General features: G+C 36.3%; 3 protein-coding genes across 3 annotated transcripts; 2 read left to right on the forward strand and 1 right to left on the reverse strand.

The window, feature by feature from the left end:
* Positions 1-348: 348 nt before the first annotated feature.
* On the reverse strand, positions 349-1,839 carry LOC148585196 (zinc finger BED domain-containing protein RICESLEEPER 2-like). Its single transcript, XM_088517005.1, has 2 exons — positions 510-1,839; positions 349-392 (listed from the first exon to the last, which is right to left on the reverse strand). Exons 1-2 carry the CDS (start codon positions 1,837-1,839, stop codon positions 349-351), a joined length of 1,374 nt encoding a protein of 457 aa, XP_088373131.1.
* Positions 1,840-6,331: 4,492 nt separating this feature from the next.
* On the forward strand, positions 6,332-6,949 carry LOC148585197 (uncharacterized). Its single transcript, XM_088516354.1, has 2 exons — positions 6,332-6,592; positions 6,731-6,949. Exons 1-2 carry the CDS (start codon positions 6,332-6,334, stop codon positions 6,947-6,949), a joined length of 480 nt encoding a protein of 159 aa, XP_088372480.1.
* Positions 6,950-9,556: 2,607 nt separating this feature from the next.
* LOC132183033 (exopolygalacturonase-like) lies at positions 9,557-12,697 on the forward strand. The gene is made up of 4 exons (XM_059596423.2): positions 9,557-9,699; positions 10,226-10,537; positions 10,752-11,270; positions 12,280-12,697. The coding sequence occupies exons 1-4, from the start codon at positions 9,577-9,579 to the stop codon at positions 12,511-12,513; spliced, it is 1,188 nt and encodes a 395-aa protein (XP_059452406.2). The 5' UTR covers positions 9,557-9,576; the 3' UTR covers positions 12,514-12,697.
* Positions 12,698-13,402: the final 705 nt, after the last annotated feature.

A 13,402-nucleotide genomic window follows, 5' to 3' on the forward strand; every position in this document is an offset into this window, starting at 1 on the left:
AAATTCATTACTTCAAACTAAAAGCAACAAAACCCAACAAAATGCAACTTAAAGTAAAATGACTAATCATCTAAAATGCAACTTCAACTTCAACTTCAAGTCTAGAATGCAACTTCAACTTCAAGTCACTAATCATCCTCAAGTAAATTCAAAAAGATAGAGGAAAAAAATAAACCAAAAAATTACTTAACACCCATAGTTTATAGTTACATCAAAGCAACAACAAAAATTCATTACTTCAAATTAAAAGCAACAAAACCCAACAAAATGCAACTTAAAGTAAAATGACTAATCATCCAAAATGTAACTTCAACTTCAAGTCCAAAATGTATCTTCAGCTTCAAGTCACTAATCATCCTCAAGTAAAATGCTGATGTTCTTCAAAGTTACTTCTACAAAGAATGAAAAAAAAAAAAACATTACAATATTAATTGAAACCGATAAATGAAATTTGTAAATAGCAAAATATATTAAGCAAACTAAAATGAATAAATGATGAAAAAATTGACCTGAATCGAGCTTATAACTTTCAGCATCATCAACCATATCTAAGTCAAAACTTAGGGGCTTTGATCTTAACCAATTTTGTGCACATATCAATGCTTCAACCGTACTTGGGGCCAATGAACTTCGAAAAGGATCCAACACACGTCCTCCGGTGCTAAAAGCCGACTCTGAAGCAACTGTTGTAATAGGAATAGCCAACACATCTCGTGCTATTTTGGCAACTATTGGGAATTTGGTTGAGTTCACCTTCCACCAATTTAAAATATCAAAATTCGCATTCGCTTTTTCAACATCCTCCATCAAATATTGATCCATCTCCGATTTGTTTTCAATATCACTTTTAGAAGTTAGGTACTTATGAAACCTATTCATGAAGTAGAGGTTAGCATTCTCACTTTCTTCTATTTTCATTGAGGAACCTTGAGGCAATCCACTACTATGTAGAACTTGAGATGAACTCTCTCCGGCGTTGTAGTGATCATATAATTTGTTAAGGATTGACTTCAATTTTTTCTTCATTTCATTACACCTATCAACACCAAGAACATCTTTGAACCAATATTCTAAAGACACCAATTTGGTTCGTGGATCAAGTATAACCGCAATAAACATCATCAAGTTAACCCTATCATTGTTCTGAAGATCCCCCCAATATTTATTGTACTTCGTCATCATTTTCTCCGCCATAGCACTCAATACATAATCACCATTATCAATATACTCTTGTAAATGCATTTGAATGCCACAAATTTCTTGAAAGTACATATTAGAAGTACAATACAAAGACCCCAAAATTCGAATTGTTGCATTATAAAAAAGTTTGAGAAACTTGAGAAAAATCTTAATACGACTCCAATCAACACAAGTAGGAGGTCCCAAACCCTTTTTCTCATTTTTTTCCTCGGTTAATGTAGGCTTAAAGGTCTTATCAAGCTCTTCCATAAGTTGGAAAGCAGCTCGACATTTTTCAGCACCTTCCAACATCAAATATGTAGAGTTCCATCTAGTGGGAACATCAAGACACAACAAACCCTTGAAATCAAGTTGTTCTCTTTCAATACAAGCCTTAAACTTCTCAAATCTTGCAGGTGAAGACTTTACATACTTCACCGCACTTCTAACCCTCACAATGGACTCATCAACCTCTTTCAAACCATCAGTCACAATAAGATTTAGTATGTGTGCACAACACCTGATATGCATAAACTGACTCTCTAATATGGTGCCCTCCTTATTACTAGTTCTCTTTTTCACAAACTCCAAAGCACCATCATTGGTAGAAGCATTGTCAACTGTGATAGTGAAAATGTTACGAATACCCCACTCGCGCATACACGACAAAATCTTCTCCCCATTGGTATCAGCTTTGTGATTAGGAATTAAACTAAAAGTTTATAATTCTTTTGTGTAAGTTCCAATCACTATCAACAAAATGAGAGGTGATTACCATGTAATTAAGGTTTTGAATTGAAGTCCACATATCAGTGGTAAGACAAACCCGAACCCAGTTGTCATAAACATTGCCCTCAACTTTTCCTTCTCAGACAAGAAAAGCTTAACACAATCCTTCATCACAGTATAACGAGAATGAATTGAAAACCTAGGCTCAACTATATTCATGAAATCCCGAAACCCTTCACCTTCCACAAACCTAAATGGCAACTCATCCTTAATTATCATCTTAGCAATTGCGTCCCTTATTTTCGCAGCATTGTATTTAGTAATCACCAAATTACCCACAGATCCTTCTCCCACTCCCATTTGGCCTTCCCTCTTACCCTCAAAACTTAACTTTGATTGCGACTTATCCTCTTTATCAAACCTACTGGGATATTTTTTGCAAGTATTCCTCAAATGCCCAAGCATGGAATTTGTACCATGCTTTCTAGTGTGACAACTAAACAATTTGTTACAATACTTGCATTGTGATTTAGGATCCTTAGGATCACCCCCCTCTAACTTGGTAAAATGTTCCCACACCACTGATGTTTGCTCAGATTTTATAAGTTTTGGTGGGAGAGTTGAACTAGGGTTAGGAATAGATGATACAGAACTAGAACCAACAACACTACTTGAATAACCATCCATGAGCCTACAATAAGTGGAAAAAAAAAAAAAAAAAAACAAACCAATACTGCATAATCAGACCCAACATAATCATGTCATAAATTAACAACTAACAAGAATCCTTAACAAAAATTGCTTATCAAAATAAAACCCTAACAAGAAAAAAAATAAAAGATGAGAGAAAACAAAAATATTTATAGGAAAACACTTTTAGTTCTCTATACATTAACAATCCTTATCAAAATAAAGCCCATTCAAATATTATTTCTTTTCAAAATATAAATTCTTTATCTACTCTATTTTTTTTTCCTAAAATCTTCATACAATCTCTAATTAAAAATAAAAAGATAAAAGATGAGAAAAAACAGAAATATTTATAGGAAAACACTTTTAGTTCTCCTATACATTAACAATATGATGTGAGTAAATTTTCCCTAAATATAAAAAAAAATTAAAAATTAAAAAAAAAATTGACATATAAGACATTGCTGCTGTTACTCTAACTAGGCTGAGAAGAGAGGAGCTCCTAGAAAGCATTGCTCCACTTGCCACGTACAGAGGCCTTCTTCCTTTTCAAGTATTTGTTTATTAAAGTCTAACAAAAGAAGCATTGTTTATTTATTAACAAATCTTTGAGACCTCCACTGTTCTTTGTTCATTTACTGAACTGCTATTTTAGCAAAGACTTTCTCGACAATATACTTTTGAAAATAAAATATAATACCAACATTGACAGCTAATCCATCGGATTCCCATACCATACCACCTCTCACATTTAATATTTCACTGGAAAATTCGCCAAAAGGAGAAATTTTCCCTCCAAACAAGCAATAGATAATCCACAAGAGGAAAATGGAATAAAAAGCAAGTGATATTTTCATTTAATCTTTCCCAAGAACCAAACAGAAAAGAGAGAGAGAGAGAGAGAGAGAGAGAGAGAGTACCCTTCTGATCTGAGATCGAGAGGCGAGAGTGAGAGATCGTGAGATGCAGTCGTGCGATGCGGGGAGTGAGATGGGTCCGACCGTCTGATGGGAGATCGAGAGGTGCGGTGACTGCGGTCGACGGTCGTGCGGTGCGGGGACGCCGGGGAAGGAGATGGGTTCGACGGGAGAGAGGTGGTCGACGGTGCTGCTGGAGTGAAAGGGAGCCTGGGTGAATCGTGAAAGTGTGAAAGGGAGAAAGGCTGATGGAGTGTCTGATGGGTCTCTAGGGTTTTCTACATTTTTTTTAGTGTTTTAGGAGCGGGGCGGGGCGGGGCGGGTTGGGTACCCGCATAAAAAATATTACTAAACCCGAAACCCGCCCCGCCCCGCACGGGTTGAATATTTTCAACCCGAACCCGCGAAAAAACACACTGTACCCGCACGGGGCGGGGCGAGCCGGGTCGTCGGGTTGGACGGGTTTTTGCCCAGCCCTATAAGCAACTAGTTCAGTGTTACAGTATTGATTAAATGATTAAATAATCAGTCATTTCATATTAGCTTAAACTTTTGAGATAAATGTTGATAATTTAATAATGTATCAGACCCATATATCATGAATTCGAATCCTAACTCCACAATTCATCACCCATTTCAGTTAAATATTTCATGTGTTCAGTTTAAGTAAGGAAAACCTAACCCAGTAAGTTCCGACTGGGTCCTGTCAAGGTCCTGGTCGAGTTTCGGCCAGGTCCCGACCGGTTCCCGGAAGGGTTCTGACGATGTCCCGGTTGGGTTTGTCGGTTTGAGAATGAGATATTCAAACTCAAAAAAATGGCTTCTGGTTTTCAGAAATGGAAACCATTTTGCGGAAATTAAAGATGTTTTTTTCGGTCAAACCGAAAATATTTTCCGTTGACTATTATTTTTTCGTTGCACCAAACACCCGAAAATACAAAAAATATTTTTCAGAAATCATTTTACGCGAAAATAAACGGCACCTAAGAGTGAGTTTCTAATCACTCAGTTAGTTGAGAGTTTCTCCTTCACTGTTTATCTTGTTTTTTGTTCCCTGAATAGTTTATTGGGTGGGTAATTAAGGGGAGTGCATTACAACTCTTAGATTCTCCATAGCTTTCAATGGGACACTTGTGGGCTACTTTGAAGAGAGGAAGAGGGATCAAGGCAAGGAGATTCTCCCTCTCCTTATCTCTTTAATTGTCATTGCCATGGAGGTGCTGTCAAGACTCAAGACTAATGGAAGAAGAGATATATAAGAATAAATTTTAAATCTCATCCCAAGTGTGGTGCAGTTCATGATTTTTTCTATGGCTAACTTGCAGTTAATTAATCAAATTTCCCAATATTGCAGAGCTGAGAGAAAATCCCTCAAAAACTTATGTACTTGTGTTGCAGTGGGTTTGCCAGTTAAGGAGCAGATTCTAAATTGCTTGAATATAAAGGAGGAGGCCAGGAGCTCCCGGTGATCAGACACCTGGAAGTGCCTTTGATCTCTAAAAGATTATGTAACCCAATTTGTATATTTGTAAATATTATTAAAGAATAGTAGAACAATATTTGAAGCAAGCATTTTCTCTTCATAATTAAATACCTAGCCAAAAATAAAATCTTATGTAAACCAATTTGTGTATTCGTAAATAAATTCAAAAAAATTAACTTTAATATTGTTTATAAAATTTTTAATAGAAAACGTTCTAAATAAACACTGAGCAATACAAAATTAAATGAACACTTGTCACAATTTTCGCCAATATTCTTGAAGGATTCGGCTATTTTATATATATATATATCAAATAATAATAATATATGTAAAAGAAATGAGAAAATAAAAGAAAGGTTATAAAAGAATTAATCAAATGCAAACAAATGTTGATTTCTGTCCTATGCTAACAGCTGAGTGGATTGAGTTAAACTTATATTCGTTAAAGTGTTAATAATATTATGTTAGGGTTATTTACTTTCTTTGATATTCTAGGTCTACTAGGTTTACCTTTCCTTTTTTTATTAGGTTTGTATTATTAGCCTATATATATAGGCCCCTTTTGTACATTATATTGTGTGATTCAATATACAACCTTATTCTCAACATGGTATCAAAGCACAGGTTCTGAATCACTTCAAATTTTTTTTTCTGGGCCGCCAGCGTTATCTGGCAAATTCTCCTTCTGTCCCTCACGGTTATCTATTTTCTCCTCGAAGTTTTCAGTGGATCACTATATCGCTTGAAAGCTTGGAAGACAACCGTCACAGAGCCGCCGCACACAGTCTCATCGGAGTTCTCATGCTCCCACACGTGCTGCCCAAAGTTTTGGCAATTCCGCCATTGCCGTTCCGCCATCGGCCGCCACTGTGGTTCGATTGCTTCTCTTAGCCCACTGATCGATAGATCTACTCCCAGCGTCTCCAGAACAGCAACCAGAATCCAATTCTAGCCAGCCACGCGCCCTCACGCGCTATTCACAGTTTTGCGTGTGAGATTTATGCGCCAATTGCCGCCTCCTCCAGTCGCACGTACTCCACATGCGCCAGTTCTCCAACCTGTCACGTCAGTCCTAAGTGCCACGTTAGTAGTGTCACGTCAGCAGTATCAAGTTAGTCCTTGCCACGTCAGCGTTGACTTTGACCATTGATCGTTGACTTGTGTCAGCGTTGACCGTTAACTTTTTGTTGACTTTCAGAGTTGACCAGGTGCTTTCTTACCTATTTTTTCGTCTTGATTTCATATTTGTGGTCTTTTTTGCTTTTGAGCCTTCTAGATGGCACAAAATGAGATTCTTCATTATGTTTAGACTGTATTGGATGGCACAATCTATATGGTGTGGTCCCAATCTATGAGTAACTTTCTGAAAGGCCACAAGCTTTGGCTTTATGTGACTGGGGAGGTCAAAAAGCCAGTTAAAGGGTCTTTTAAGTCAGATGAGGCTTTTACCACTCATCTTATTGATTGGGATAACAAGCATCATCAGATTCTTACATGGTTCCATAATACTACTATCCTATCTATTTCTGCGCTCTTTGGCAGCTTTGATGAAGCAAAGGGTGCTTGGGATATGCTTGCTTCTTGTTATTCTTCTGTAGATAGTGCTCACGAGTATCAGCTTCTATTTGAGCTTTTCCATCTGAGGCAGAAATCTGATCAAAGTATAAATGATTTTCTTGCTCGCATGCAATTCTTGTGGAACTAAATTGATATTTCTGATCTTATTTGGAAGGATCCCACTGATGTTGAGATGTATGTTACCCGTAGAGATCAACATCGTCTTCACCAATTTTTGATGGCCTTGCGTGATGATTTTGAGCCTGTTTGTGTGCAACTTTTACATCGTTCTCCTCTTCCCACTTTGGACATTGCCATCTTCGAACTTGTCCATGCCGAGACTAGATCACAGACTATGCACTCTCAGCCTAGTCATACAGGATTGATGACATGATTATTACTGGAGATGAATTCACTGGTATTCAGGAACTTAGATAGTTTCTCAGTCAGCACTTTGAGATGAAAGATCTTGGCCCTCTTAGCTATTTTCTTGGTCTTGAGATCTCCTCTTCTTCTGATGGTTATTATTTAACACAGGTCAAGTATATATATGATCTGCTTTCCCGGGCCAATCTCACAGACAGTAAGTTTGTCGACACACCGACTGAGCTTAATACTCGTCTCACTCCTCATGATGGCGAGCCTCTTCATGATTTTACCTTATATCGGCATTTGGTTGACAATCTTGTCTGCCTTACTGTCACTAGACCTGATATCTCGTATACTGTCAATCAAGTATATATATGATCTGCTTTCCCGGGCCAATCTCACAGACAGTAAGTTTGTCGACACACCGACTGAGCTTAATACTCGTCTCACTCCTCATGATGGCGAGCCTCTTCATGATTTTACCTTATATCGGCATTTGGTTGACAATCTTGTCTGCCTTACTGTCACTAGACCTGATATCTCGTATACTGTCAATCAGGTGAGTCAATTTATGGCTGCTCCTCACTCCACTCATTTCTCAGCTGTCCTCCGCATTCTTCGGTACTTGAAGGGGACATTATTTCATGGGCTCTATGTCTCCTCTCAGTCTCCTCTACAGCTGCATGCTTATACTGATGCTGATTGAGCGAGTGATCCGGCAGATTGTCGCTCTACCATTGGTTACTATTTCCTACTTGGCACCTTGCTTATCTCTTGGCAAAGTAAGAAATAGACAGTTGTTGCTTGATCTAGTACCGAGGCAGAATATTGTGCTCTACTTGACACTACCGCGGAGCTTTTTTGGTTGCGATGGCTGTTACAGGATATAGGTGTCTCTCTTTCTTTTACTACTCCTGTATACTATGACAACAAGAGTGCTATTCAGATTGCTCATAATGATATTTTTCATAAACAGACAAAACATATTGAGAATGATTGTCATTTTGTTCGTTATCATCTTCTTTAGGGCTCACTACAACTTCATTCTGTCACGTCCCGTGATCAGCTTGCAAACATCTTTACAAAGTCACATCCTCCAGGGCGTTTTCGTGATCTTGTGTCCAACCTCAAGTTGGTCTTTCACACTCCACCTTGAGCTTGTGGGGGGTTGTTATAATATTATGTTAGGGTTATTTACTTTCTTTGATATTCTAGTTCTACGTTTACCTTTTCTTATTCGATTAGACCTGCATTATTAACCTATATATATAGGCCCTTTATGTATATTATATTGTGTGATTCAATATACAACCTTATTCTCAACATAAACAACGAAAAAATTCATAAAATGATACTTGTAGCATATACAGTTAGTCACAATAAAACCATTTTATATACTGAATTTTGATTTTCTTTTTTTCAATCTACTTTCTATTAACCATTGTTTGTGTGAACATATATGCATCATAATATATATGAAACTACTAGAAAGTTTTGGTCTATTTAACAATGTAGCCGCCACCCTAAAACCATTTAAGATGTTAAATTGTGGTTATTGGAGTGGTATTAATATTATTATTTTTTGGACAATATTGTTTAACAATTTTTTTTCTTTAAAGTTGAAGCTTAATATTGTCCTTGGAATATTTGGGCTTAATTAAGAAGATTCATTTAGCATGCATCCAGCTTAACTATTCATCTTCCAATTCAAATGCTTCTTCTTCTTCTTTTTTTCTTTTTTCTTTTTTTTTTTTTTTTTTTTTTTTTTTTTTTTTATCAATTATTTCATTTAAAAATTGTTTTTGCGAAAATATCTTAAGAAAGGAATAGCAAAAAAATACGAATAATAATAATGAAAAAAAAATGAAAGAAAAGAATAGTTATAAATGAATTCATTAAATTCAAACAACTGTTTATTTATGCCCTGACGGTTGGGTGGATCGAATTAAACCAACATTAAACATCAAAAATGCAAAAGTTTGTTTTTAATAATTTTAATTTTTTTTTCAAATGGTTATTTTTGAGTAAATTTAAGGGCATTTTGGGGAGATAACTAATTTGACACAATGGTAGTATGGGAGGCCCCAATGACACTTTTTAAAGTTTGAAGGTGTAAGTGCAAAATGAGTATTAATTCAGGCAGCTAAAGTATATATATATATAAAACTCACTTTTTATTAACCATTGTTAATATTTAGTGAATTTTTACGTAGCTTTTGAACGTATATATGCATCAAAGTATGAAAGTGTTAGAAAGTTTTAGCCTATCTAACAATGTTATACCCCAGAACCATTTGAAATGTTATTTTGTTATCGAGAAGGTAATATTATTATTTTTAATGCATTATATATTAAACTTTCTTTTCTTTAGTACTTATTATTGTCATTGGAATATTTGGGCTTAAGAAATGAGCCATTTTTTTTGACAAAGAAAATTAATGGAGGAGGAGGGATGAAGGCTAAATAATAGGAATGAAGTTGATCCAGTACCTTGCATCGTCTTAGAGGCCTTGCATAAAATTAGGTAGCATTAATCGGTTGACAGTTTTAATGGTGTAGCTTCCATGTTGCACTGTATATAGCTTGCACACCAAAGGGGAAGTTTAGACAGAACAAACAAGGAAAAAAGACAGGCAAAAGAACAAGACAGCTATGAATATGAACATCGCTACAATATGCTTGCTATTGTTGTTGGCATCCACTGCCAATGTTGCCCAATCCGGTGTCTTTGATGTGCAGAAGTATGGAGCAAAGCCTGGCCAGGACATCAGTCAGGTATATACGTAATGTTTTTTTGATAACGATAAATTCCCCAACACGGAGACACTTCATGTATCTACCCTTATCGGATAAACTTCAGACTTAAGTAAAGCGCCCCTTCCACACAAATCAAGTGATACTCCGCAGCTTCGTGGATGAGCTAACCCTAAGAAATTGTTTGCATTCAAAGAGATTTGAACCTTAGACCTGATGAGAACGCCAGAGAAGTGAAAGCCTTCACTACTTGAGCAGATCCCTTAGGGTTACGAGACTTGCTCAAATTTCTTTTAATTAAGTAAGAATTAATCTTAAAAAGCTTGATAACAATATTAGGCAGTCCTTGAGGTTCGACACCCTTAATTATAGCCTTATTCTACAGGGATTTGTACTATTCTGAGTAGTATTTTATTATTGATATATTTTTGCTTTAAAAAGACCACATCATCTGACACGTAAGAGATTCGAGTCGTTTGTGCGAGATCGGGGCTACCGAGCTTCCAAATTTTACACACATTTTTCTTTTTGGTTATGCCTCCTGCAGGCTTTGACAAAAGCTTGGAAAGAAGCATGCGCTGCAGGAGGTACAAGTAAAATTGTGATTCCTAAAACCACATACAACTTAGGCAGCTCAACGAGTTTACAAGGGCCTTGCAAGGGTCCTATGCAGATTCAGCTTGACGGCATAGTAAGGGCCCCAGCAAACCCCCACCAGCTCAAGACTGATGGTTGGCTCGTTATTGGTCGTGTCGACAGCTTCACTCTATCGGGCACTGGAACACTAGATGGCCTAGGAGCAACTTCTTGGAAACAAAATGATTGTGGCAAAAACAGCAACTGCAAATTACTTGCAACGGTAAAATTCCTTACAAACTCATATGACAAAACAATTTGTAGTTAAAACTGTAGTATCTATTGTTGTGATTGCACTTATGAATATTGTGTCTCACGTTGAAAATGTAAAAAAAATTATATAAGCAGACAAAAATCTATTAAGTTAGACTTTTGGATTAGAATGGTGTCCAAATATGTATATTAATATAGGTTGCTTTGTCTTCATAAATGAACAGACTTTAAGGCTCGACTTCGTCACAAATGGAGTGATTCAAGGCATTACATTCAAGGACCCCAAAAGTTTCCACATTAACGTTTTGGGATGCAACAAGTTGAAGATCCAACATGTTACCATCACTGCACCCATAACAAGCCTCAACACCGACGGAATCCACATTGGACGTTCCAATGGGATCACCATTTCGGACACAACGATTGGAACCGGTGATGATTGTATCTCCCTTGGTGATGGAAGCAAAGATGTTACTATCCAAAGAGTTAAATGTGGACCAGGCCATGGAATTAGCATAGGAAGCCTTGGGAAGTACTTCAATGAACAACCTGTAGCTCACATCAAAGTTCTAGATTGCACCTTTACCGACACAATGAATGGTGTAAGGATCAAAACATGGCCTTCCTCCCCTTCTGCCGGAACTGCAGACGATATAACTTTCAAGGGTCTTACCATGAATAAGGTCGGCAATCCTGTCATTGTAGATCAAGCGTACTGCCCATACAGTCAATGCAAATCACAGGTAAGAGCGTGCGAAACGTTCATTTCCCGTCTTTTTTCCATACAACTTTTTAAAAAATTAGTCATTGCGTCTGTACGGCCTTCGCGGGCAAGGGCGAAACTAGGATTTTTTGTGTGAGTATATATATAATCCCTCTATGTGTGTCTGCGCATTTATGAAAAATTATTTATGTAAAATTAAATTAGCCAAAAAATCTAATAGTCAAAGTAAATATTCAAAATTTTAATATAACGGTATCACAAATACATAATAATATAATTAAACTAATGACAAAATAAAATACGCACAATTAATAGGGTCTAGGAAAAATGGATTAGAAGAAGAAATGCTGGAAAACAAAAAATTAATTAGAAGAAGAAATGAAATAACACAATAAAAAAGAAGTTATCTAATTTTTTTTTTAAAAAAATTAAAGATGTTGCATTTTAATTAGTACATTGGCTAAAAAAGGCATGCCTTGTTCTAATGCTGCCAAATAAATTTCAGTACTACTGCTCTAATAAATTTCACGCCTACCTCTTAAACACACTCATTAATTTCAGTATTATTATCTTTTGTTTGTCATTTTGTTTTTTATAGGTTTATTTTTTTGTAAAGCCTTTGTGTAGCTAGTTTCTATAAAAAGTTTCTTATTATAGGTATATTTTCTGTCGTATACTATTATAAAAAGTTTCTATATGACCTTTATTTGAAGTACAACGTGTGGCAGGAGTTACAATTTTTCTTGAAGTGAAAACCTACACCTTGCCGGGGCCTTATAAAATTACAAAGACTTTAGAAATCCTTGGGGTGCCATATGGACCACAAGGCATGGGTCTTACAAATCAAATGATTATTGTTTAAAAAGTTTTTTGGGGTGCCATGAACCCCAAGACATGGTGCAAGTCCGCCCCTGTTCACGGGTGAAGGAGTGGGTCCTACAAATCAAATGTCTGATTTTTCAAAAAGTTATATGGGAGAGACAAATTGTTCTCACTTAATCTTACGATCATATTTTTCTTGGTTTTAGATTCCCTCTAGAATTAAGATCAGCAATTTGATGATTGACGACGTTCGAGGGACTTCTGCAACTCGGGAGGCTCTCAAGATTATCTGCAGTAAGGGTGAACCATGCCAGAACGTGAAGGTTTCAAACATTAACCTTTCATACCTTGGAGCTGAGGGGAAAGCTATGAGCGTATGTGAAAATGTCAAGCCCGCGGTCTCTGGCACGCAGAACCCTCCTATTTGTCCTCGCCATTAAGTAAACGGCTAGTAATTAGTCGGTATAAGCAGTAGGAGGCCGGAAGCTGAAATAAATTCCCTTGCGGAAGCATATAAGTTGTAATATTCTCTTTCAAACGTATACATACTAGGGCTTGTGTTCTTATGATGAACAAAGCAAATTTGCATGTAATGAAAGTTCTGATGAATTAGTCAAATAATAGTGGTAGACAGAAATAACATTCTACGTACGTACACTAGTATCCTCTTTCATTTGTTCTCTTATATATATATATATATATATATATATATATATATATACTTCAATAAAATTATTCAATTATCCAAAACCGTTATCCAATAGTAGAATTGACAGATTTTTTTTTTTTTTTTTTTTTTTTTTTTTAAAAAAAAAAAAAAAAACGAGGAGAACCCTGCATGCATGCATGGTCCACCAATTAGATGCACAGGTAAACTTCCTATTCATATATAGAGTGGTCTCTTTATGCATGGCCCACCAATTATATTAGATATGATATTATATTAAATCACTACTTAAATTTTGGACACCCACAGTAGCTCCTCATGATCTAGGTAAATTCTAGACACTTGGAGTGACAATTCACCTCGAGCATTAGGCAAGTTGCAAATTATTTTTTGTTGTTAGGACTCAAATCAAGGACTCCCAGCTAGGGGTGTTAAATGAGCCAAGTTGTTCATGAATTTGGCTTGGTTGGGCTCGGTTAAAATCGATTTGGTCTTGGTTCGAATAATAAAAATTAACCGTTTGTAAACACAAAAATCTGTTCCAATACTAAATGATATATACATATTCATATAAATTTAGCTTGACTCAAATAATGCTCGTGAGCTTCGCTCATATACGTTAATTTGATTTGATTAGTTCGGGTTTGCTCGTATATATTTAT

This window comes from Corylus avellana, chromosome 5, assembly GCF_965113065.1.
Source record: "Corylus avellana chromosome 5, dhCorAvel1.hap1.2, whole genome shotgun sequence".
Classification (NCBI taxonomy): domain Eukaryota; kingdom Viridiplantae; phylum Streptophyta; class Magnoliopsida; order Fagales; family Betulaceae; genus Corylus; species Corylus avellana.